This window comes from Chanodichthys erythropterus, chromosome 10, assembly GCF_024489055.1.
Source record: "Chanodichthys erythropterus isolate Z2021 chromosome 10, ASM2448905v1, whole genome shotgun sequence".
Lineage (NCBI taxonomy): Eukaryota > Metazoa > Chordata > Actinopteri > Cypriniformes > Xenocyprididae > Chanodichthys > Chanodichthys erythropterus.
Genome location: NC_090230.1, coordinates 13070988 through 13097852, shown reverse-complemented (window position 1 = coordinate 13097852; position 26865 = coordinate 13070988). Strand labels below are relative to the sequence as shown.

Genomic DNA, 26865 nt, shown 5'->3' with positions numbered 1-26865 from the left:
ATCAGTGCCATGAATCCAAGCATGCGTATCCATTTAATAAGCTAATTACCGTAATCATTATAGTTTCATTGAAGTTTAATTTGGACATTTTCTTAATTTATCGAAAAATATTGGTTATTGAATCGAGCATGTTAAATCACACAAGTGTTACAACAATCCTGGTCCCCTAGTCTCCCCTAATATTACTTTATTTATGTGTATTACTGCACCTTTAAATCCTTTGTGGTTCAGTGTCAACGTCAGCGTATAAAAAAAAAAAAAAAATGAAAAAAATCTCCAAGATGAATGCTTTTATAGAGACGTTTTTATAACGTAATATAACCTTTACAAAGCAAACATCAGTGCTGATAAACATGAACATTACTTGCTAGTCTTGGGTCAAAGTCCACAAGAGAAGCAGAAGTGTTTCGAGGTTTCTTGCAAGAGCGAGTGTTCTACGAAACGTAAGTTACAAAGCTAGTTTGTTAATCGACAGCAACCCTTTAAATATACATGCAATAATAAAAAGTACTTGAGGCTTCAACTAGGTTATGGGTTATAAAATAAGTGTTTATCTTCCAGCAAATGGTTATTGAATAGCATTTATTCAAACGTCTTTTAATTTGAGCAAATTAGCTTTTCAGTGTTTATTTTCAGTTTCGATTCTCCGCCATGACAAAGGTAACGATGAGTTCATATCGGTTATGGATGTGCCATTTCAGAGGCTGTTCGATGGCTGTAGCCTCTTTACACTGCTGTATTGTCAAAACTACAGTAGGACGCGTGAAGAATTTAGAGTTTGTAGTGTTTAATGGTGTTTTGAATGACTGATTCTTCGTGTGATTACGGTTATACTTAACGTTTCAGAAGGAATAAACTGTGTAAGTGGCTGGACGTTTTAAAATTTTGAAAAAAAAAAAAAAAAAAGTTTTGTTGTTGTGATTCTTAAAGATAAAAAACCTAGATGATGTGAAGTATAGTTTACAAGCGTTTTATGTTACATTATGTTAAATTATGTCAGAAAAGACAGTCAAATCAAGAATTCTGCATTTCTCTGAAATGTATAAAACATTTTTTTATAAACTACATAATGACAGTGAAAGCATAAGCATATTTCATTTTTTTCCAAGTTAGAATCCAACTTGATTGTATATAACTCATTCAATAAAGCAAGCAAATATGAACATTTAAAATAGCTTAAATTTTGTTTACATACACTAAACAGAGTTAAGTTTCTTAAATGATATTTTGGTTATTCGCAAATGGCACTTTCTCCTAAGAAGGCAAAAGACTGCAATAAAGATTGTGACAGAGTTGAGGGTTGAGGAGAGGACTCAGTTGCAAGAAGTTTTGGGCTTTTATTGGTTAAAAAACAAAAATCAAACAAAAACTACCCTGTGGGGGAAACAAAACCAGCAACCTGCTCGCAGTATTTTTAAAAAGCCATGTAAACATATTTACTTCACGAGCATGGAAAACAGCGATATTGGCATTTACCTGTTGTCTGCAGGGTTGTGTTCTTTTCTCCACCTCGATATGTTATACTGAAGGTTGTCATAGGAGATTTAGTCTCTTAGCCCCACTTTTTGCTCTTCAGTCACGTAAATTATGTGTTTACATTCCATCTCCATTATCACAAAACACACAACAAACACCGCTCCAAACATGGCGTCTTCCATCCATCGTTTTTTAAGCATTTGTAAATGCTGCGCGTAAAGACGCCGCTGTCGGCCGCTTCACAGTTCCTATTCCCGGTGTGAATACAACCAGGAATATGGCCCACGGGAGAAATTAGTTCTCGTGGAACTATCTGAGTGGCTACTTCCTAGGAGTATTCGGTGCGAAAGCCCCTTAAGACAGGTAATGAGTGAAAGCAGGTGAAGCAATTGAACCAATAATCAGATAACAAGATGGGTGTGGTCAAGACAATAGACATGAGAGCATGTCATGTGCTCACAAACAAAAACACAAGCACATGTCCAATGAAAACCATCACAAACCATGTGCTCACACAAAACAAGATATGACCACAGCTATGAGAAAAACGTACAGACTGTGTGTAGACACAAAACATGACGACATGAAAGTATGTGGCTGATGTAAACACAAAAAAGCCTGCTACAAAGAACACGACAACACAAGAGTGCCTGGCCAGGGGGCGTCCCCTTAGAGGGGAACACTGAACACAGAGGAAACACCTAACACTGAACACAAAACAAACCATCACACGACAACACAAGACAGAAAGGGGTCAAACGACAGAGACAAGGAAGGGAGGAAAGCCAAGTCAGCGCCAACAGGACACCCCAAGTCTTTAAAAGGTCCAGAGACCAGGTAGATGATCAGGGAGGGTTGAGCCAGGAAGGAACAGGTGGGTCCGGAGTCCTGGCAGAGAGCAAGGCAGAGCTGGAGGGAAGGAAGTGGGTGGCTCCGGCATGTCTGGAGCTTAGGTAGAGCCGGCAGAGCAAGCTGTTTTGGCAGAGCTGCCAGGGAAAGATGCTTGGGCGGAACTGGCAATTCAGTTAGAGCAGACAGATCAAACTTGCCAGGGACCAGGGCGAGTAATGAGAACATTACAAACGTGACAGTCCCAAGGGGAGTTTTGCCGGTGTGGTGGACATGGGTCTGGCCAGCCTTCAGGATGGGGACAAAAGTCATGGTGGAGTGCTCCCAGGGCTTAGAAGTGGGCTCTTGGACAGCCTCCTGGCCAGAAAGTGGCTCTGGGACAGCTATCAAACCAGCAGTGGGCTCTAGGACAGCCTCCAGGCCGGTAACAGGCTCTTGGATGACCTCTGGGTCAGCAGCAGGCTCAGGCTGGCAAACGGGGCTGGAAGAAGCCAGCTGAGAGCTGTACGCTGCCTAGGCACACAGGATAATCGTGAGATAAAGGGTTAAGACCACCCTCTTGGCCATGGCAGGACAGACAGGGATAATTGGTGACTCAAGAATGGTCTCTAAGGCCATGACTGACAGAGCAGGTGGTTCAGGAGGGACAGGTGCTGAAGTAGCTGAGAGACAATTGCGGTCCATACACACATAACAAAAGCAACTTACAGGGAGGGCGCAGTCTCTTCGACTGTGACAGGACAGACAGGAAGAGAAGGCTGCTTGTGGATGCCAGATCAGGGAGAGTGTGCTGGTGGATGGTGCAAATCCTTCTTCCGCTGAGTCCTAATTATGGCCAGATCATTCTGTCAGGGTTGGGGTTGAGGGATGAGGCGAGGACTCAATTGCAGGACGGTTTGGGCTTTTATTGGTTACAAAAAAACAAAAAAAAGGCACGCAGACAAGCGAGAACACGCCTCGAGTACACTCAAGACCGCACGATTACACAAAGACAAGACAATACAGGAGTGTTAGGGCTCTGTCACAAAACCAATAATAAACAAGACTGAAGTGACAGAACCCTGTTATTCGGTAATAAAGATTGTTTAAAGAGATTTTTTTATAACTTGTATTTTCTTTTGGCACAGATGCAAAAAGCCAAAGTTAGAAAAGTCAGCATGGATACCCTCACTTCTAATTTACCTGAAGAGCGAAGAGAACAGCTATGTGCCTCACTAGGGAATGTGGAACTGACTCTTCTCTACAAAGCTTCTGTTCATGGATATAATGCTTCTGCCTTCCACCAGCGATGTGACCGTCAGGGTCCAACATTACTTGTAGCCTACAACCGTTCAGGCTACATATTTGGTGGATACACTAGTGTAGATTATACTCAAAGTGGACGGGATATTACAGATGAGGAAGCTTTCCTGTTCAGCTTTCAAGGTGGAACCTGTAGCTATATCAAAGTTAACAGTGGATATAATGCACGTTATGATGATGCTCAAGGGCCAAACTTTGGTCAACAGTTGTACTTTTGCTACAACAACCAACCAGTTGTGTATTATCAAGGAGGGAGTGCATTCAACATTAATACCTCATCAATATATGGGAAGGACACTCAACTGAGTGAATGCGAGGTGTACAAAGTGGAACAGGGTAAGTCAATAATCAGCTTTATTACAACTTAATGTATTTTACACACAAAATCATGTATAAATTAATTTATCTTTAACATGATTAACTTATTTAGTGTCTTTTAACATTACTCCAATAAAAAGTTCTATCTTTATCCAACAATTCCCAGAGCCTCAAGCCAGCATTGAGGAGAAACCATGGAGGAAAGTTCTGTGGACAGCTGAGTATGTTTCTACTTAATCTCTCTTTTGCTAATTTCCTATTGTAATCTGAAATAGTAAAACTGACCTCTGTTGTAGACGAAAAGATGAACTCATGAAAATGATCAGGAATCATAAACCCCTGATGGCATCTGTGAGTCGGGTCAGTATCCTAATGATCGGTCCTGTAGGTGCTGGAAAATCCAGTTTCTTCAACTCCATCAACTCCATCTTCACTGGTCATGTGACCAGCAAAGCCATGTCAGGATCTGCAGGCACTAGTCTGACCGTACAGGTACACAATCATCAGGGCTTCAGGACCTGCTTATAAAACAATTGTTTCACAATGGTTCCTGTTTGTTGGTAGTTTCGCACATACCCAGTGAAAGACGGTCGTGAGGGAAAGCCACTGCCGTTTGTATTGTGTGACACCATGGGACTCGAGGAGCGATCGGGTGCAGGACTGGATATTGAGGACATCAGCAGCATTCTTCAAGGTCACGTACCAGACCGCTATAAAGTAAGTGTATAGGTTCATGTTTCTGGGCTTGGAAATGTATTTTTATTAGTAAAATTGATCTTTCCTTTCCATTACTCTCAATTCAGTTCAACCCTATGGCACCATTTCAACCAGATGAGCAAAAGGCCTCCAAACCTGCATCTCTACAGGAGAAGATCCACTGTGTGGTGTACGTGATAGACGCCACCAAAATTTCCCTCATGTCTGACAAACTAGAGGAAAAACATGCTGCCATACGTAGAAAAGTGAACTCACTGGGTAAGTGAACATATTTATGCCAGTCTTGTGACTAATCCAAAGTAATTTGTTCATTGAGCTACCTGCATGTGACGTTCCTCAACATTTTCAGGCATTGCTCAGATTGTCTTGATGACAAAAGTAGATGAAGCATGTTCTCTAGTGGAGGAAGATCTTCAAAGCATTTATGTCAGTTCCTACATCAAGGCGAAGGTGAGACATGGTCACATGATCACATGAACTGTTCCCTCAGGACTCAGAGTGACTGAGATGTTGTTTGTCTCTGCAGGTTCAGGAGGTGAGCTCTCGGTTGGGTGTGCCGGTGTCTTGCGTGTTACCGGTGAAGAACTACAGTCAGGAGCTGGAGCTGGAGCTCAACTGTGACGTCCTGCTTCTCACCGCTCTACAGCAGATGCTTCGTTTTGCAGATGACTATTTTGATGACATACGTCCTGTGGAGGGCAAACCTATATAGTTTTTTTTCTTTTCTGAGTTCTTGTGGCTAAGGCCAGATTCAATATAAAGGCCAAATCGAAAGTTCTGCAAATCATTTACATAGCTTACGGAAAGCTAATCACACTATAGTCATTCAATGTCATGTGCTTTTATGCAGAAACATTCAGTACTTTTATACTTGTGGTCTTGTATTTCATTAAACTACAAAAATATGTCATTTACATAATTTACTCACCCTCAAGTTGTTCCAAACCAATATGAATTAATGTCTTCTACTGAACACAAAAGATGATATTTTGAAGAATGTTGGTAACCAAACAGTTTATGGGCCTCACTGACTTTTACTATTTTTTCCACCATATGCTTAAAGGTGCCCTAGAATGTTCTTTCACAAGATGTAATATATGTCTAAGGTGTCCCCTGAATGTGTCTGTGAAGTTTCAGCTCAAAATACCCCATAGATTTTTTTTAAATTAATTTTTTTAACTGCCTATTTTGAGGCATCAACTATGCACCGATTCAGGCTGCGTCCCCTTTAAATCTCGCGCTCCCTTTTATCGCTCCATCTGCCATTTTTCGCTATTGTTTTTGCTTGCTTACCTAGTCTGATGATTCAGCTGCGCACAGATCCAGACATTAAAGTCGGCATGAAATCAAAATTAACATCACTTAACTTACGCGCAGCTCAACTTCCATAGGAATCTCTTACCCGCTCGCTCCTTCATATCTTCCTCCATTTTGTTAGCAACGCCCAACTTCGAATCAATTCCCGAAGGACGAAATCAAGTCCCCACCCTCTCATTTCAGATGCTGTTTCACTTTTATAGACATCACAGTACAGAAGAAAAGACAATCGCAACTTCCGTTTCATGCCGACTTTAATACTGCCTGCCCTTGTCTAATGCCTTGAACATGAGCTGGCATATGCAAATATTGGGGGCGTACATATTAATGATCCTGACTGTTACATAACAGTCGGTATTATGTTGAGATTCGCCTGTTTTCGTGTCTTTTAAACAAATGAGATTTACATAAGAAGGAGGAAGCAATGGAGTTTGAAACTCAATGTATGTCTTTTCCATGTACTGAACTCTTGTTATTCAACTATGCGAAGGTAAATTCAATTTTTCATTCTAGGGCACCTTTAAATAATATTCTTTGGAATGTGTTGTTTACTACTGTTGAGTCTTAAATATATATATATTTTTAATTATTTAATATCAAATTTTAAATATACGGAGAAAAAGATAATAAATACAGTATTTTTGAGAAAATAATTTAGAAAAAAATAAAAATTGAGAAAATAACATACATTCCTCTTGTGTTGTTAAATTATTGAAATGAAAATCTCAGGGGGTACTTCAAGTAAATATTTTAGGGATTTGGCTGACAGAAAAGTTTTAGAATACCAGGCCTAAAGGGATATTATTTATAGCATCTTCTAGATTTAGATTGCGGGGTGATGGAGAGGGAGAGGGAGAGGGAGAGGAGAGTGACGTTACTACGCGTTCGGCTGCGGATGTGGAAGCAGCGTTTCGGTATTTTCTTCAGAGAGAAAGTGAACTGAGAAAGGTAAGATGGTCCTATATAGTCGATATGATTTTTTTAAGTAAAAAAATATAGCGCGCATAGCTATATACAATGTTTATATAGGCTACACTAAATAAGGCTTTTCATTTGAGCATATTTTGCTTTTAGTTTCAGTTTCGATTCCGCGCAATCGGCTGAGCTTTCAGAACACAAGTAGCCTAATTTGACTGCTCGAGTGTGTCAATCTGTGTAAATCACACTGAACTCAAATAATATATATCATTTTTCTTGTTTAGATGTATACTATTGCTGGATCCGGAGCGACCAACACCTCTAAATTAACCGAAGAGCAAAGAAAGCAGCTTTGTGGATTACTGGGGAATGTGGAACTGACACTTCTCTACAAAGCTTCTGTTCATGGATATAATGCTTCTACCTTCCACCAGCGATGTGACCGTCAGGGTCCAACATTACTTGTAGCCTACAACCGTGCAGGCTACATCTTTGGTGGATACACTAGTGTAGAGTATGCTCAAAGTGGGCAGCATATTAGAGATGTGGATGCTTTCCTGTTCAGCTTTCAAGGCAATAATCCTGTGTGCTTCAATGTTAGCAGTGGATGTAATGCCCGTCTTGATAACACTGGAGGACCCAACTTTGGCCAAAAGCTGTACTTTTGCTACAACAACCAACCAGTTGTATATGATCAATCAGGGCAAATATATGACAATGCATTCACTTTTAGTTCTGCAACACTATATGGGAACGACACTCAGCTGACTGAATGCGAGGTGTACAAAGTGGAGCAAAGTAAGTCAGTCATCAGAATAATCCAGTTAATGATATTGTAAATGATATTATAAATCTCTTTCAGTTAAATTTAAAAATTGTCAGTTCTTTATATTTTTTTCCAACAGGAAGTACTCAGGTCAGTATCAAGGAGAAACCATGGAGGAATGTTCTGTGGACAGCTGAGTATGTTTTTCTGTTGCTGAAAAATAATTCATTAATAAGATAAAATTCCATTTTGATTAAACAATATTTGTGAACTGTTTTGTAGACGAAGAGACGAACTCATGAAAATGATAAGGAATCATAAACCCCTGATAACATCTGTCAGTCGTGTTCGAATCCTAATGATCGGTCCTGTAGGTGCTGGAAAATCCAGTTTCTTCAACTCCATCAACTCCATCTTCATGGGCCGCATGACCAGTAAAGCCATGTCAGGATCTGCAGGCACTAGCCTCACCACACAGGTACAGATTCAACCGGATTCACAGTGTTTCCTACAGAAGTCTCTCTTCAGGTTGAGGAGCAGCTCTTCAGCTCTTGATGTGTTTCTCTTCTTGGTTGGTAGTTTCGCACATACCCAGTGAAAGACGGTCGTGAGGGAAAGCCACTGCCGTTTGTGTTGTGTGACACCATGGGACTCGAGGAGCAATCGGGTGCAGGACTGGATATTGAGGACATCAGCAGCATTCTTCAAGGTCACGTACCAGACCGCTATAAAGTAAGTGTACTTGTCTTCACAATGAAGATTGAAGCAGGAATGTAAAATGTTGTTTCATGCTAAATTCTTCTTTTAATTCAGTTCAACCCCACATCATCATTTCAACCGGATGAGCAAAAGGCCTCCAAACCTGCATCTCTACAGGAGAAGATCCACTGTGTGGTGTACGTGATAGACGCCACCAAAATCTCCCTCATGTCTGACAAACTAGAGGAAAAACTTGCTGCCATACGCAGAAAAGTGAACTCACTGGGTAAGTGAACATATTTATGCCAGTCTTGTGACTAATCCAAAGTAGGCTGTTCATTGAGCTACCTGCATGTGACGTTCCTCAACATTTTCAGGCATTGCTCAGATCGTCTTGATGACAAAAGTAGATGAAGCATGTTCTCTAGTGGAGGAAGATCTTCAAAGCCTTTATGTCAGTTCCTACATCAAGACGAAGGTGAGACATGGTCACATGATCACATGAACTGTTCCCTCAGGACTCAGAGTGACTGAGGTGTTGTTTGTCTCTGCAGGTTCAGGAGGTGAGCTCTCGGTTGGGTGTGCCGGTGTCTTGTGTGTTACCGGTGAAGAACTACAGTCAGGAGCTGGAGCTGGAGCTCAACTGTGACGTCCTGCTACTCACCGCTCTACAGCAGATGCTCAACTTTGCAGACGACTATCTGGATGATGTTGATCCTGTGTAGGGCAACTTTTTTATGCTTTTCATAGAGTTTTTCCTGATGCAGCCAGATTGTTACATTGACTTTAAATAGCATATAGGTGTCTTAGTTACCATCTCTGTACAATAATGTATTTTAAGCCAGGAGATTGGTATATTACTTGTATTAGATTTATATTGCAGCTCATTTAATGCAAGAATGCTGTAAGATCAATCTTATCAAGTTTACAGTAGCCTATAACATTACAAATTAGGACTGTCACACAGCTTTCCATGAGTAAAGTCCTTTTTGGAATGAGCTATTCCTTATTTGAAAGCAAAAACTGTAAATCAATTCTGTATGGCTTGCTTATTGCAATTAAATATTATCATACCAAGTTATTGCGTTGTATCACCCTGTAAGTGAGTATGCTTCTTTTTGCAGTAACGAGTGCAGTAACGATTTTTCTCTGCTCTGAAACCAACAGGATTCACTGAATTATTTAGGTAATTTGCCCAAAGTTCCTATAGAATCTGTCTGCGGACTGCAAGAGGGGGGCGTAACAAGAAAGGGGCGTAACTTGTTGAGGGGGCGTAACTTGAAGTTGTCCAAATCACACAGAACCACGCGTGATGTCAAAGCAAAATGTCGGCAAGATAAATCGCTACAGAATCGTATTACTTATAAATAGTTTATTTAACATTATTTGTCTTACCGTGCCGTGGTCAGTATCGTCATATGTCGGCATGACATATTGCGATCTTCAAGCAGGAGATGGATGAAATATTCTGAAATGTGATGCCACCTGTTTCCTCCATAATTTATGTAGGCCTACTTTAGTTATTGACTGTGAAAAACACCGGACTTAAGCTGAACGATGACACTGTTGTCTTTTTAATGCTGCATTAAAGGAGAATTGAATTTTGTTTGCATCGTTTAATAATTTAATATGGTCACTTGACTATAAAATCCAACATAATTATGTATTCAACCTGCCATTTTTCAATAATATATATGAAAGTTTATTAAGAAACTTTTATTCCTTATATAAAAAAGGACGTCTGAATCTGAAACTTATTTCTTAAACTACACTTAAATAAAATGACATTAAGCTACTTTTGAGGAAGTATTTATGAATTTATTTGTCAACACAGATGCACACACATTCACGTTGGTCACCGGTCTCTCTCCCTCAAAAAAAAAAAAAAAAAAAATCCATTCCAATAAATGTTTCATATTTGGTAACAAGTTACAGCATTAGGTGTCATAAATTAACAATGAATATTAATGTTTTACCATTAAAAAAAAAGCACATAAAACATCAACCCAAATGTTTAAGACAATTTTTCCATTTCAACATATTTCATTTTTGGTTACAAAAGTTAGAGTTACAGTTGACTTATTGTTTAAGCCATTTACTTCAACCTTTAAAATTAAAAAAAAAAAAAAAAAAAAAAAAAAACAACTACAATAAGTTACAGCATTCGGTGTCATAAATTAATGAACAATCATGGTTTAAAGAACTGAATCTTAGTTACTGTTAAGGTTCAAAGTGGTTAAAGGGTTAGTTCACCCAAAAATGAAAATTCTGTCATTAATTACTCACCCACATGTCATTCCACACCCGTAAGACCTTCATGCATCTTCAGAATACAAATTGAGATATTATTTCACACACAAAAAGTATTCTTGTCACTTCATAAAATTAAGATTTAACCACTGCATTTATATCAACTGTTTTTCTGGAACTTGAATGTGGTAAATTCATTGCTTTCAATAGAGAATTTAAAAAAAACTGATTTAATCAAAAATATCTTAATTTGTGTGAAGATGAATGGCGTGGAACGACATGACACGAGGGTGAGCAATTAATGACAGAATTTTAATTTGTGGGTGAACTAGGGAAAAATCAGGTACATTTAGTAATATAGCAGGTGTGTAGCAACTCATGAAATAGCTGCACATATTGTAATAAGTATTACATTAGTATTGTAACAATGTTCATAATGTAATAATTTTCTCAAAACCTAATAAAATCTTGCTCAATGTAATGATTACATTATGAGAAATTTATTACATTATGAACTCACCAAAAACAACAAGCTTTTTAAACAAAAAAATATTCCCTTACAGTACATTTTTAAAAATCTAAATCCAGTGTTAAACTACCTGTTCCTATTCGTTGAATATTCATGCTATTATTATTCTTATATTTTTATTAAACAAAACACTGGTATTCCTTTTACAGTAAATTTTAAATATCTAATGTCTTAACCTGCCTACAAATTCCACCAGACAACAGGCACTGGAGGGTGTACTGGATAGTGCACAGGCGCTGGAGGGTGCACAGATGCTGGTGTTTGCAGAGACACAGGGACCTGTTGAGGCGTCAGCCAACCCACATTTCTGCACATGGTTCAAAAATAAATTTTGCCGAGTTATAATCCTTGCACAATAGCAGCAGTGATAATGATGGCTTTTTAAACATCCACCATGGCATCTGTACATTTTATACCCTAAAAACAAAGAGAAATTCAGTTTTACAATTTACTCATACATACTTTATTCTTATGGTAATGTTCAAAATTAAACGTGTACACAAATTAACGTTGGAATAAAAAGCTTATCATTAGTAGTGGACAATTTGTAAATTTTACAAGATCTGGAACATTTATTGAAACATAAATACCTCCGTGTTTAACAGCTGTCTTCTTGTGGGTTTGCTTATGTGCCACAACATATGCATACTCTTCCATTTTGCTGCAGAACTGGCATTTGTAGTATGGGCCTTCAGAAATTGGATTTTTTAATATACCTTCCCTACAAACTGTTGGATGAAGCTGGAAGCAAATAAATTAAGATTTTTTTAATACATATTTTATTTTTTCCTCAAACATTAAAAAAATATATATAATAATAATAACATTTTCCAAATAGAGTCATGTTCTCTAAAGGAAAAAATAACGTTACAAATAGAATGTTACAGATAGGGCTTAACGTTACCCTAATGTTAATTAATACAGCACATTGTAAACCTCAGTTCAACCAACCACTAATACTATTTCATTAACGTACAGCTAATGCTAAACTAATTTAATCTACAAGCAACGTTACAATTTTCAGCGGGCTAGCTAGCTTATTTATGCCCGCCAATAGTTGTTAACCCGCCAGAACCTAAAATAAAAGGTAACACTTTACAATAACAGTACATGAATAACCATGAACTAATACCTAAATTAATAGTTACTTCAACATGAACTCATGATTAGTTAAGATATGAACTAATGAAGAGTGATCCTTAACTACGACAGGAGTCAAAAGGATTCATGCATGAAAACAGCAGCCTTAACTATGCGTTAATACATGTTTGATAATTAATGCATTAATTAACATTTAGGGGTAAACTAAATAAATCAGCCTCCATAAGAGTAAACAAGAAGTACTCTGAATTTGAATTAAACGTGATTTAATACTGTCATAATTTACACTGTAATATCATAATCTGCCATCTGCAGCTTTGTGACAAATAATTGCAATGGCACATGATTATTTAGCCATTAATTACATAGATCTGTCTAATCAAATGTGGAAAATAGACTAACTACCACTAATAAATTTAATTTGATCTAAACTGTTTTCTGATTTTTACAGTTCATTTATATTTAGTCATATAGCTAAATAGTCATAGTTTATTCCCAGAACTAAAGTATGTAGGGTTTGTTTCTGGCGGGACACTCATTAGTGGCGCACGCTAGGTGTTCTCTTCTCTTTGCGCGTTTGTTGTGTTGCTGGCATTTTAAACTAATAAATGTTGACTGCTTTGGTAAGCCGAATTAATAATTAAAGACATATTTACATGTATGTTTTATTGGGGTTTTCAGGAGGTTATGTGCAGTTATTAACTGTATTTGTATTTTTGTCGTTTAAATGTATATGCTTTGATTAACATTAGCTTGTGGATGCGCGCTATTTTAGATGTAAATGTGCCTTATGTGTGTCTTTACAGGTATGTTTATGGCTTGCTTTCAAGTCCATATATGTTTAATTATATAAATAAAATACAAATACTTTTTATTTTAGTTTTTTTGTACCGGGGTGTAAAGGAATAAGGATGGCACTCTATAGTGTTTATTCATATATTAGTTAATGATGTGTGATATGTGCATCATGTCATGACTTTACTTGAGGGGGCACAATCATAATTAACTCATTATTAACTAAGCATATACTAACATCAACTAATGGTTTGTTAATGTATACTTATGTCATGACTTTACTTGAGGGGGCACATCATACTTAATTCACTGTTAACTACTTACCAAATTCAGCTCATGATTATCATTAACTTACTATCAAATACACTTGTACTAACACAACTATATAAGTATTCAGCCCAGTTAAGTGATGTGTGACTTTTCAAAAAGTCAGAAAATGGAGGTACAGTATGATCACGGCCTGCGTCTGGATGGAGAGTGAACTTCTGAATCTGATCCCAGCAAACGCTCCCTGACCTTAGTTCATGTTTCCTGTTTGGTTATTTTTTTTGGGAACCGATTCCTCAGGAACTGATGTAAGTCACAGTAGTTTAGTTTGATAGGAAAGAATATCACAAAACAGATTAAGACCTTTTAAGATAAATAGTGTATTTAGTATTTTATATGTTTGATAGGGAGGGTCAGTGAAAATAATTACAAACTAATCCTGTGCCTTTCAGTAATGTTTATAATGAAGCTGCTGATGTCAGTAGTTTAAATTCTGACAATAATAAATTGTTTAAATTTATTTCAAAGTCCAAATATGTATTATTCCTTCTTATAGAGACTGTTTGATTTAGTTTACCCTAAATGTTAATTAATGCATTAATTAACAAACATGTATTAACGCGTAGTTAAGGCTTCTGTTTTCATGCATGAATCCCTATGACTCCTGTCGTAGTTAAGGATCACTCTTCATTAGTTCATATCTCAACTAATCATGAGTTCATGTTGAAGTAACTATTAACTCAGGTATTAGTTCATGGTTATTCATGTACTGTTATTGTAAAGTGTTACCAAATAAAATGCTTACTTAACAACAATAAGAGAGAAAGGTTAAACTTTGATAGATATTCAACTTCAGAAACAATACCAATATACCTTACTACTGTATTAAAATGATTTATACACTTCAATATCAAAAAGTTACCTCTGGAAAATATTCTTACCGTTGTCTCATTACGAGCAACCATCTTGCCGTTTTGACATCTCGCGTGGTTCTGTGTGATTTGGACAACTTCAAGTTACGCCCCCTCAACAAGTTACGCCCCTTTCTTGTTATGCCCCCCTCTTGCAGTCCGCAGACAGACCCATCTCCAAAGTTATGCACAGATTTATCCTTAATTTGCAACTTTCGACCCATAGGTGGCAATATCAATGAACTCTTATAGTACTGGGATATAATCCCAAAGTCATTCACTGACTTGATTATAAGATGCCAAAACATTACCAAGATGTTACCAAGATTACCAGCTTTCTCTTTTGCATAATGTTTTTAATATATTTTATAAAATGGTTAGGTCCTATTCTTGATTCTGGTCAATAGCTGTTTTTTATTCACGATAAAACACGGCTATGACCGCTTCACTCAACGGTTCTGTGTATCACTACACAACACCCTTAGCAACCACTCTTAGCAACGTAAACAGTATGTTCTCAATTGATATTGTTCATTGAAGTTTACTGTGTTATGTAGAAGAGTATTGTGATAAAAAGATAGAGTGAGAAAGTTTATTACCTGCATTAAGATTTAGCATTTTCCTTCAGGTCAGTCCTATGTTCATAATAAAAAATCTGTTTAAATGTCCGATGTATTATGTCGTCCTTTAACAGTCAAGGGTTTTTCTGTGACTGACAGCGCTAGTCAAAGCATTTGCGTCTTGTTCCGTGTTCACAACAATTCAACCTTTTCAATGTAAAAGTCTTCTCTACTAACTGACACACTCATAAAGACAGTCTTTGCCGCTATCTAACGGTGTAATAATGTGACTTCTGTTGCTGTTCACGGTCAGGGACTATTTTTTTCGGCGGAAGGAAGGCTTTTAGAAAAAGTTTACTTCATGAATGTTGCATTGATACATATTTTTGGCTTTAATATCTGTATTGTGTGGTAACCTTTTTATAAAAGCAAAGTTACTTGAGGCTATAGTGCTGTATGTTGAAGTCACTCCGCTTCTCGTCGTGCCTAACAACGCCCTTCAGCCGTGACTTATTCACGATACAGCACAGCCTCTCATACCTTATTGCTTACATATATAATATCATACTGTCCAACGGACAGCTTTCTTCATGTATATTAACTCTTTAGATGAAACAGGAAACAATACACAACTGAAAAGTATGTGACAGACATGGAGACCCCTGATGTTCACTATGAACAGTTACTAATGTCTAAGCAAAGAGAACCTGTTTGCTCAGACACAAAGTCAGGTGAGGCATCGATGGGCTGTTCCCACACCACAAACAGGTACTTTTGTTTGTTCAAATTATTAGTGCAGTTTTTCCATCTCCCTCAACACACACTAATACAGGAATAAAGGAACTTGACAGAACAGATTTGACTAGGGTGTAACATCCTATGCACAAGGGAAGTCAGTGTTACTTTCACACAGCGAGTGCTCTACGAAAGGTAAGTTACATGTACAAATTATTAGAGTATAAAATATTACATACAAATATTCTAAATTGGTTTTAATTATTTTTTTATTGATTAGTGTTAAAATATGCTGTGAAATGAATATATTTTGATCTGTCAATTCATATAACTCTTTGTACAGTGGCAGTTTAAAGAAGCAATGAACAGAAAGATTAAAGGAAAGTAAGTACAAAAAATAAAATTTAATTGTGTATTAGTACATCAAACAAACAAACAAATGAATACACAAGCCACAAATGGGAAAAGTGACTTCTTTTTTCTTTACTTTTTCAACAAATTGCCACTCAAAGAAGGTACTTAATCTTAAAAAATATTGATCATGAGCAGGATATCAAAGCCATTTTATTTCCTGTTCATTTTATTGATTTGTAATGAATTGCAGCCCTGCTACCAAAATTCCAAAATTTGGGACTCTAAATACAGTTTAAAGCCCTGATCTGATCAAATTTGGGTCCAAATATCATATATAATACCTTATATTTATAATAAATGAAAGCAAAATATCGATTTGGTAATTTTTTATTTGGTAACAGGGTTGAATGGTTAAGCTTTATGAATGCAGTGAGTAGCCTACATCTAATCATGATGTTAAAAAATAAATGAAATAAAAATAGGACCAAAAAGTGTACCCTGTTAGTTGAATGTGCTGACCGAAAATATTAGCTCATAAAGCTCAAGTTTATATTTGTATTTGCATGTCTTTGTCTTTAAGGATGCATAAAAGACAAGTCAGAGATGATACCACAAACTCCCTCACTTCTGATTTAACAGAGGAGAAAAGAAAGCAGCTTTGTGGATTACTGGGGAATGTTGAACTGACTCTTCTCTACAGAGCTTCTGTTCATGGATATAATGCTTCTTCCTTCCACCAGCAATGTGACCGTCAGGGTCCAACATTACTTGTGGCCTACAACCGTTCAGGCTACATCTTTGGTGGATACACTAGTGTAGATTATGCTCAAAGCGGGCAGCATATTACAGACGAAGAAGCTTTCCTGTTCAGCTTTCAAGGCAAGATCCCTGTGTGCATCAAAATTAACACTGGACATTATGCACGTTATGATGATGCTGGAGGACCCAACTTTGGCCAAAAGCTGTACTTTTGCTACAACAACCAACCAGTTGTGTATAATCAAGGAGGGGCTGCATTTACTGTTAATGCGGCAACAATGTATGGGAACGACACTCAACTAACTGAATGTGAGGTGTACAAAGTGGAACAGAGTAAGTCAATAATCAGGAAAAGTGTTTTTATATGCACATGTAGTTGTGTACAATAAGCTTTAGTCTTTTTAAATAATCTGCTTTAATCTTTATTGTAAACATTTTATTTATTGTGGCAGGTTCTCAAATCAGTGCAGAAGAGAAACCATGGAGGAATGTTCTATGGACAGCTGAGTATGTTTCCGCAAGATCTCGTTTGCTCATTTTCTATTGTAATTTGATATATAGCTATAAACATGTGACCTTTGTTGTAGACGAAGAGACGAGCTCATGGAATCGATCAGGAATTATAAATCCATGATGACGTCTGTGAATCAGATCAGAATCCTAATGATCGGTCCTGTAGGTGCTGGAAAATCCAGTTTCTTCAACTCCATCAACTCCATCTTCATGGGCCGCATAACCAGTAAAGCCATGTCAGGATCTGCAGGCACTAGCCTCACCACACAGGTACAGATTCAACCGGATTCACAGTGTTTCCTACAGAAGTCTCTCTTCAGGTTGAGGAGCAGCTCTTCAGCTCTTGATGTGTTTCTCTTCTTGGTTGGTAGTTTCGCACATACCCAGTGAAAGACGGTCGTGAGGGAAAGCCACTGCCGTTTGTGTTGTGTGACACCATGGGACTCGAGGAGCAATCGGGTGCAGGACTGGATATTGAGGACATCAGCAGCATTCTTCAAGGTCACGTACCAGACCTCTATAAAGTAAGTGTACTTGTCTTCACAATGAAGATTGAAGCAGGAATGATAAAATGTTGTTTCATGCTAAATTCTTCTTTTAATTCAGTTCAGCTCCATTACACCGTTTCAACCGGATGAGCAAAAGGCCTCCAAACCTGCATCTCTACAGGAGAAGATCCACTGTGTGGTGTACGTGATAGACGCCACCAAAATCTCCCTCATGTCTGACAAACTAGAGGGAAAACTTGCTGCCATACGCAGAAAAGTGAACTCACTGGGTAAGTGAACATATTTATGCCAGTCTTGTGACTAATCCAAAGTAGGCTGTTCATTGAGCTACCTGCATGTGACGTTCCTCAACATTTTCAGGCATTGCTCAGATCGTCTTGATGACAAAAGTAGATGAAGCATGTCCTCTAGTGGAGGAAGATCTTCAAAGCCTTTATGTCAGTTCCTACATCAAGACGAAGGTGAGACATGGTCACATGATCACATGAACTGTTCCCTCAGGACTCAGAGTGACTGAGGTGTTGTTTGTCTCTGCAGGTTCAGGAGGTGAGCTCTCGGTTGGGTGTGCCGGTGTCTTGTGTGTTACCGGTGAAGAACTACAGTCAGGAGCTGGAGCTGGAGCTCAACTGTGACGTCCTGCTACTCACCGCTCTACAGCAGATGCTCAACTTTGCAGACGACTATCTGGATGATGTTTGTCACATGTAGATTAACCCCATATAAAGAGCTGCTGTTAATTTTCTCAACAATTCTGAGGCCAGATGTGTGTTATTATACAGGTTTAGACTAGAATAAAGGAACACTGTTGTCTTGTCAATTGAGGTAGGCCTATTTTATGTTAGTTTACAACAATAATGGTCACTTTGTACACTTCTATTGTGTCAACTTATCAACCATACAATCAGCTTTAAAATGTAATAATGAAATGGTGAGAAAAATATATTTAAAACTGCATATAGGCTACTGTTTGTTATAATAGCTATTAAACATTACACTGACTGAGGTTGGTCTGCTATTTAACGTGCGCGTGATTTTAGACTTTGTGCGAGGAGGTTTTAGCGATTTTTATTCACTAACATTGTAGCGAATATGGACATTTACAAATAGTTCTTAGGAACATTTGGGAATTTAACCATACATTCGTATTCTGTACGAATTATCGTGATAAGTAGCCTAGTATCGCGCGATAGCCTACCACACATTTGGACGCCCATTAGTGTGTTCAATTAATTCTTTACAGTTTACATAAAATTATTATTAATGTCAGAATTTTACTATACAAAAAAACCTCTTACTTCTGAACGTATATAAATGTCTTAATTTTCACGGAGTTCGCATCTGAAATGGAGAAGTACTACCGCTTCGGCCGACGCCAGTTCGAATACCGACTCGACGTCCTCCTTTTGCTTTCGGTCTTCCATTGCAATGTCCTATGAAATAGCTAGAGGCAATAGTCTAAAATATAACTAATTAAAAAACATTATAAGAGGAAACGTAAGTGAAGCTGAGGAATTAGCAGAAGAACAAAGTAAAGATAAATATACAGACTACAGTTGAATTGCCGTTACTGTTTATTGAAACAACGAAAGGTGTGAATCAAATGAAGTCAAACATGAACCAAGAACTATATATTTACTGTCAGATAGTTACTAGACAGACGACATCTGCAGGCTGGAACAGTGAAACTGAGGAACCGACAAACCAAACACACAGAAGACACGGCCTCTGTCCTAAAGATTACGATATAAAAACACATGTAGCCATCCGCAGAAACCCACAGGGCAGTTATCTGTTCATATTAAACTGGCATCTCTTTCTTAATCTGTATAATTAGTTTGGCATTTTTTAAATCAGTTTCAAAAATTACAAAATAGGAGACAATAACATTTATTTTTTTACATCAGTGTAAATATGGCGACTTGTTAGCGTGAATAAGAGCCATGCAGATTATTTCAATCCGCTTGGTGAAATATAACACGTATAGGAAAACTATTAATATGGAGATCCTGACAAGTAGCAGAAAAAATTAATCGCATTTGTATATTTTGTCTCCATATGGCTTTTAAGTTGCTCACTAGCGATGCATCTGGCGACCTGCTTTTCTTTTCTCCTTAAAAAAGAAGACATCTTCTGCAAGGCATCTGTCACTGAATCGCTCATGTATATCTGTTAAATAACATAAAATAAACAATATGTGCAACTTGGCATGAATATCGTGTGGCCATCGCAACATCTATGAACAGTCTATGGAAAACTGCGAAAATGGACGGAAAGGGAATGTCACTGCTTGTTTCCATACATGGTCAATTTTCTGTGCTTTTCGGTATTTGACATATAAAGAGGATATTCATATTCAAAATCGTAAAAAATAATGAAACACTTCTTTCAGAACTGTACAGGATTAAAATAAAAATCAACATTTAGTTATACATATTTATAAGCCAAAACTGTTACATTTAATTTTTCTATATAGAAAAACAAAAAAGATTTTTTTTTTTTACTTTTAATTGTTAGCTGAATGCAGTATTCCCTCAGAGAAACCCCCCCAAAACAATTACACCCTTTGAATTGACGGTCTAAAGGTCATAGTTTATGTACTTGCATGCTAGAACTGACTGTTTGCTAACAAAAACTCCATCCACAGAAGTGGATAACTGGGTGAATATGGGTAAAAGTAGTATATATCACTCTAGTACTTGTTACTATCCACTAGGTGGCATCGCAAGCAAAGGAAATTATAACAGTAGTAAGTGCATCTGGGTGGAGAGGTTTGTTCAAGTCTTTCATTAGTCCATGTGAGGGAATACTGCATTGCCATGTTGCGTTGCTAGTAGTGTTCATTAGAGAGCTTGTTTCTACTCCGATTGGCCAAGTGGAAGGGTCACGCTCCTCTACCCTTTGGTTAAGCCCTTGGCGAGTCCTATTGGCCCTCTTTGGGCGAGGAGGGTGACTGGTTACTGGCAGAATTCTTGAGGGAGCCCAGTGTTTTACTGAACCAGGAGTTTTTGGCAGCTTGAACCTCAGTCATCAAAACGCCCCTCTGATGCTCCAGCTCCTGGTACATTACATAAACAAATAACATTGAAGTTACTGTAAACTGTGACACATATATTATTAAATACATTGAGATTTAAGTCAAAATTACGTGAACAAAGTTGTATCATTGAGATTTAAGTCAAAATTACGTGAACAAAGTTGTAACGTAACAGAAATTACGTGAACATAGTTGTAATGTAACATTGAGATTTAAGTCCAAATTATGTGAACAAAGTTGTAACGTAACAGAAATTATGTGAACAAAGTTGTAATGTAACATTGAGATTTAAGTCCAAATTATGTGAACAAAGTTGTAATGTAACTGAGATTTAAGTTAAAATTACGTGAACAAAGTTGTAACATTGACATTTAAGTCCAAATTATGTGAACAAAGTTGTAATGTAACTGAGATTTAAGTCAAAATTACATGAACAAAGTTGTAATGTAACATTGAGATTTAAGTCCAAATTACGTGAACAAAGTTGTAACGTAACAGAAATTACGTGAACAAAGTTGTAATGTAACATTGAGATTTAAGTCCAAATTATGTGAACAAAGTTGTAACATTGACATTTAAGTCAAAATTGTGTGAACAAAGTTGTAACGTAACAGAAATTACGTGAACAAAGTTGTAACGTAACTGAGATTTAAGTCAAAATTACATGAACAAAGTTGTAACGTAACAGAAATTACGTGAACAAAGTTGTAACGTAACATTGAGATTGAAGTCCAAATTATGTGAACAAAGTTGTAATGTAACTGAGATTTAAGTTAAAATTACATGAACAAAGTTGTAACGTAACAGAAATTATGTGAACAAAGTTGTAATGTAACATTGAGATTTAAGTCCAAATTATGTGAACAAAGTTGTAATGTAACTGAGATTTAAGTCAAAATTACATGAACAAAGTTGTAACGTAACAGAAATTATGTGAACAAAGTTGTAATGTAACATTGAGATTTAAGTCCAAATTATGTGAACAAAGTTGTAATGTAACTGAGATTTAAGTTAAAATTACGTGAACAAAGTTGTAACATTGACATTTAAGTCCAAATTATGTGAACAAAGTTGTAATGTAACTGAGATTTAAGTCAAAATTACATGAACAAAGTTGTAATGTAACATTGAGATTTAAGTCCAAATTACGTGAACAAAGTTGTAACGTAACAGAAATTACGTGAACAAAGTTGTAATGTAACATTGAGATTTAAGTCCAAATTATGTGAACAAAGTTGTAACATTGACATTTAAGTCAAAATTGTGTGAACAAAGTTGTAACGTAACAGAAATTACGTGAACAAAGTTGTAACGTAACTGAGATTTTAAGTCAAAATTACATGAACAAAGTTGTAACGTAACAGAAATTACGTGAACAAAGTTGTAACGTAACATTGAGATTGAAGTCCAAATTACGTGAACAAAGCTGTAACATCAGAGGTTAGTCAAAATTCCGAAAATAAATTTGTAAAATTCGAGATAAAGTCAAATTTATGTGAATCAAGTCGTAACACTGAGGTTATAGTAGTAATACTTGGAAAATAAATCTTAAATTATTGACATCTAATTCAGAATTACAAAAGTTGGGATATTATGGGAAGTTGCAAGGAAATCAATATCAAAGTGATGTAGAGAAAACATTATGTTACAAACAGTAATGTTATGACTTTATGTACTATTAACATGGTGGCATTAATACTTAGTGAGATACAACTATATCTATAACACGGATTTCATATGTGTTTATTATAAACTAACAAGTCAGTAGTTTAAAAGAATATTAGTAGCTAGTCACAAATCTCGCTTTAAACAGAAATAAGTTGATTTCATCCTGCAGCTGATGAGCTGATTAGCTGAGTCTATATATCTATCTTCACCGCTGTGATGTTATATATGCTGTGACAACTGACCTGGATCTTGCACTTGGCCTCCACCAACTGGAGTTTGGTTTGCGCCAGCTCTAATTCTAGTTCTCTCAGCTGGGCCTTGAGCGAGTCCTTCTCCTCATCCATGTCCGTGTCCCGGTTGTCCTGACTCACCGCCGGGATCTGCAGGGGTCCGTCTTTGCTGAACACTTCCCTACAGCGCTCACACGCCATCACTTTAGCCTGGAAAAACAAGATATTCTGTTCGTCACATACTCAATAGGCCGCATAAGGGCAGTCAAAGACTAGTTACCCACCTTAACTATATCCAGTTCCTCTTTTGTGGATGCTTGCTGTTTCTCCAGCCTCGTACTTAACTGGGAACATATCTAACACAAACAAAAGACCAAATTTCTTATTATACTCTATCAATCACAATAAATACTATAAAAGATGTAAGATCCCAAGGATGTGTTATTTTAGTATCATCGAGATACTATTATAGTTTTTATAACTAGTTTGAATATATATTATATATATATATATATATTCCATTTTAGTAATTTTTGTTGTGTGTTTTTGTCTTTTTATTTTTTTATATTTCTATACAGTTTTTTATTAATTTTTTTTCAGTTAGTGTTTTAGTTATTTTAGTACATAAAGTTAAATTAAATGAAAATTAGAAATGTTTCTTTGGCAAGCAACTAATTGAAATAAAATAAGTTTTTTAACATTTTTTTTCCAGTCAGTGTTATTTTAGTATCATTGAGATACTGTTATATTTTTATTACTAGTTTAAGTTATTTTAGTACATCAAGTTAAATTAAATGAAAATGTTTCCTTGGAAAATAACTGAAATAAAATGTTTATATTTATTTTAGATACTGTTTTAGATACTGTTATTGTTGTAGATGTTATTGAGATACTAATATATTTTTATTAAAATTTTCAGTTTAATTGTAGTTCTTTTTTTGTAATTTTATTGTGTTTTTATCTAATTTTATTCATCTTTATTTCAAGATTCAGTCATAACTAAAAGAAAAAATAAATAAATAAATAAAGAAGTTAAAGTTTATTAGTCAAACAACTTTTTTTTAATGGTTCTAGTTTAGTTAACTATAATAACCCTGATTCAGTTAATATTTATTTTATTTCAAGTTTTTTGTTGTTGTATTTACTATAATATGCGATTCTTGAATACACCTGCCCTGAAATGTGGAGTGAATTTAGAGGATTATGGGATTTCTAGATTGGGAAACTCAAGCAAACCTGTTTATATTCTGCTATGATGGCTGTGGTCTTCTTGATCTCCAATTCCGCTTTCTCCAGCTCTCTTCTGAACACTTCCTTCAGCTGAAAAGCAAAAACAGTCCCCTTCATGTCTATAGCAGGCAAGTTAAATACTACATTACTATGTCAGAGACATTTACAGTCCTGGATCCTCATACCTGTGCCGTCTCCTCCTCTTGTCTTCTCTTCTCCTCCTCGGTCTCTACAAGACGTTGTTTAGTGTTGAGCAGTTCTTTGTTTAAAACATCAGCTTTGTCCTCGGCCTGAGAATGCAACACTTTTTAACACACAAGATCTAAACAAAAGCCAAATGTATAGCATGTTAACTAGTGTAGAAATACCTGGTCCAGGTCATTCCTCAGTGCTATCTTGCTGGTCACCAGTTCATGGGCAAGATCATCGTTCTCCTGCTCCAGACGCATGCTGGCCTCCTGTAGTCGCCGGTTTTCTCTCTGCAGGGACACATACACAGTTAATTTATTACTTTATATAGGGGGAACTCATGCAGGTTAACAGACGGAGACTGAAAAGACTGCGAGGCTAGCTTTGCAAAAGCTACAGATTTAAATTTCCCAAGCACTCACATGTAAGCATAACAAATGTCTATGAAAGAACATGATTGTGTAAACTGCACCATTTTGCAATACATGAATGCAAAAAATTAAAATGGCATATACTAATTTTGTTGCAAAATTCTCCTATGGAATGTTTTAATATTTTTGACAGTTGACATTTTCTGTCACTTCTGTTGTTTACTTTTTGCCAGCACAGAGAGCATTGCTATATAAAAATAATAATAGTAACACATATACATATATATATATATATTCTTTTACTACTATATATTTTTAATAAGATTTTTTTAGTAAGAAAAATTTGTAGTAGTAAGAAATTATAATATCATTAAAAATTATAGATAGGTGATAAATATTAAGATATAATTATAGGAAATAAAGAAGTATAAAAACAGTAAAAAAAAATCTAAAATAGCAAAAGATTGTAATAACAGTAAAAAATTAAATATAGTAAATAAATTAAGAAAATAACTGCAAATAAATAAAGGTAAATTATAAAAAAATATAAAAGATTATTATAATCATATAAACTACAGTTAGGGGATGAGTTAAATTTATAATAGCAAATAAATAATAGATGGAAATAAATCAAGTAATTAATAGTCAAATAAAAAATGCATAAAATAGTAGAAGACTATAATAATAAAAAATATAGATAGAAAATTAATATATGGGCAAATAAAGCTATTAAAATCAATAAAATAAAACAGTAAAAATTATAGATAAGTAATAAATTAAGATAACAAGAGCAAAGATATATTAAAGATATATTACATAATAAAGGATTATAATAGTACAAAGATGACAAACAAGTAATTAATTAAGATATTAATAGCAAATAATTACAAAAATGATCATTTAAATATTTAAAATGGTAAATGAACATGCTCACATATAATCAGTGCCTGTAGAATTTGGCAGAAATTGAAAGCAATCATGCATGTTTGTATATTAAATATAAAAAAAAAAAAATGTAATTTAAATTATATTTCACATAACCCATAATTCAGTAGACTGGCCCTCCCACCTCCCAAACAAAAACAGGAAACACCAAAAAAAGCTGCACATTGACTACAAGACACTAAAATGACACTACAGACCAGGGGTGTCCAAACTCTGTCCTGGAGGGCCGCTGCCCTGCAGAGTTTAGCTCCAACTTACAACAACACACCAGCCTGGAAGTTTCCTGTATGCCTAAAAACCTTGATTAGCTGGTTCAGGTGTGTTTAATTGGGGTTGAAGCTAAACTCTGCAGGACAGGGACCCTCCAGCAGCAGGATTGGACACCCCTGCTATAGACTAAGAGCAGTATGTAAAGATCACATGCTGATCTAGGATCAGTTTTTCAACATCCAGCCTTGAGAAATCAAACTAAATGACCACAGTGTGACTTCTGCATTGCCTGATTAGAGAGCTGGCGTTGTCTCCCACTGCCTCACATGACACACATTTCCTTATCAGGAAGGGGAAAGCTGTCATCTGACTTCCATTTACACAAACACACACACACATTGCTGGTTAGGTTGTGCACAGCGGTTGATATAACATGGAAGGACTTGAGGCCAGCATGTCAAATGGATCAGAGAAACAAACACACATGCAGGCAGATGTTAGTAGCCAATGAGCGCTGGTGGGCTGAAGGCTTACCTGCACCGTCGACCCCAACACAGTCAACACTACACCCACTAGAACAAGAACCGCAGAGGCCTTCCCCATCCAGCACCGCCCGACACATACAACATCGCTTGTCCATGCTCCACCCCCCGCCACAGATCATTGGTTAAATGAGTGAGTGAGGGAATCTCATTGGTTAGATGGGTGAGTGAGGGAGAGGGTAAACAGGAAGTGACAGCAAGGAAACCACTGAGTAATGGAGCTTCCTTTAATGGCATGCTAGGCTTTTCAACACTGCATGTTGCTTGTGAAAGCAAACATTCATAAAAATATATTTTTTTATAAGTTATACATACTGCACAGGATTACACATTTTATTTTTTTCATGTGAAGAATATAAACTTAAAAAAATAAAAAACTATAATACATTCAATAAATGCGATCAATTTAAATAAAAAATCATGTTCTTTTGCCTTTTAAACATTCCAGTTAATGTAAACAAGAGACTCAAATGTGCCAACACAAAAGCTATGTGACAGCTTTTTTTCCTTCCTTTTTTTGTATTTATGATCAAAAATAAACAAGGCACTTAAATAAAAAATAGGTCACTCTTTCCTTCATTAAAATGCTCAAAAAATAAATTAAAATATTTGGTGTATAAAACAAGAATCTACAATTCAAATGTTTGGCAAGCGTTTTGCTCTTTCCCTGCGACGTACAGCATCTGTGGTTTCCAGTGCAGCCCGCTACACAGTCCTGAACTGAGACAGAGTAAGACGAAGATGAACGTAGGAAGTGAGGATGAGGACTGGAGAAGGGGGCAGGCGCTATATCAGGTTCCT

The 26865-nt window shown here is 36.5% G+C and overlaps 4 protein-coding genes and 1 long non-coding RNA gene across 12 annotated transcripts in view; 3 read left to right on the top strand and 2 right to left on the bottom strand.

Annotated features, from left to right (window-relative positions):
* The first annotated feature begins 271 nt into the window (after positions 1-271).
* Positions 272-6757, top strand: LOC137027712 (interferon-induced protein 44-like). Of its 2 annotated transcripts, none has more exons than XM_067396089.1 (8): positions 272-443; positions 3453-3963; positions 4112-4166; positions 4242-4305; positions 4510-4662; positions 4749-4920; positions 5012-5112; positions 5189-6757. In XM_067396089.1, the coding sequence occupies exons 2-8, from the start codon at positions 3453-3455 to the stop codon at positions 5372-5374; spliced, it is 1242 nt and encodes a 413-aa protein (XP_067252190.1). In that variant the 5' UTR covers positions 272-443; the 3' UTR covers positions 5375-6757. The 2 variants fall into 2 exon arrangements, with proteins under 2 accessions (XP_067252190.1, XP_067252189.1); XM_067396088.1 differs by having other exon boundaries at positions 4242-4437.
* A 46-nt stretch (positions 6758-6803) lies between these two features.
* On the top strand, positions 6804-9451 carry LOC137027713 (interferon-induced protein 44-like). The gene is made up of 8 exons (XM_067396090.1): positions 6804-6927; positions 7182-7695; positions 7803-7860; positions 7946-8141; positions 8243-8395; positions 8477-8648; positions 8740-8840; positions 8917-9451. The coding sequence occupies exons 2-8, from the start codon at positions 7182-7184 to the stop codon at positions 9085-9087; spliced, it is 1365 nt and encodes a 454-aa protein (XP_067252191.1). The 5' UTR covers positions 6804-6927; the 3' UTR covers positions 9088-9451.
* Positions 9452-9628: 177 nt separating this feature from the next.
* Positions 9629-14372, bottom strand: LOC137027715 (uncharacterized). 2 transcript variants are annotated; one of them, XR_010896070.1, is made up of 3 exons: positions 14227-14372; positions 11732-11882; positions 9629-11558 (listed from the first exon to the last, which is right to left on the bottom strand). It is a non-coding gene; the product is annotated as an uncharacterized lncRNA (long non-coding RNA). The 2 variants fall into 2 exon arrangements; XR_010896069.1 differs by having other exon boundaries at positions 9680-11558; positions 14246-14283.
* A 1147-nt stretch (positions 14373-15519) lies between these two features.
* On the top strand, positions 15520-19070 carry LOC137027711 (interferon-induced protein 44-like). Its single transcript, XM_067396087.1, has 9 exons — positions 15520-15705; positions 15854-15894; positions 16445-16956; positions 17076-17130; positions 17211-17406; positions 17508-17660; positions 17743-17914; positions 18006-18106; positions 18183-19070. The coding sequence occupies exons 1-9, from the start codon at positions 15655-15657 to the stop codon at positions 18351-18353; spliced, it is 1452 nt and encodes a 483-aa protein (XP_067252188.1). The 5' UTR covers positions 15520-15654; the 3' UTR covers positions 18354-19070.
* A 121-nt stretch (positions 19071-19191) lies between these two features.
* Positions 19192-26865, bottom strand: part of rabgap1l (RAB GTPase activating protein 1-like) — a 112072-nt gene continuing 104398 nt past the window's right edge. For 3 of the 6 annotated variants that reach the window (XM_067396080.1, XM_067396083.1, XM_067396084.1), the window contains 6 exons: positions 24176-24286; positions 23993-24097; positions 23814-23897; positions 22862-22933; positions 22590-22787; positions 19192-20700 (listed from right to left, as the gene is read on the bottom strand). In XM_067396080.1, the coding sequence (XP_067252181.1) occupies positions 20566-20700; positions 22590-22787; positions 22862-22933; positions 23814-23897; positions 23993-24097; positions 24176-24286 (705 nt within the window). In that variant the 3' untranslated portion in view covers positions 19192-20565. Of the gene's footprint in view, positions 20701-22589; positions 22788-22861; positions 22934-23813; positions 23898-23992; positions 24098-24175; positions 24287-26056; positions 26845-26865 lie in introns of those variants that run through there. The other 3 variants (XM_067396082.1, XM_067396086.1, XM_067396085.1) reach the window with 2 other exon arrangements.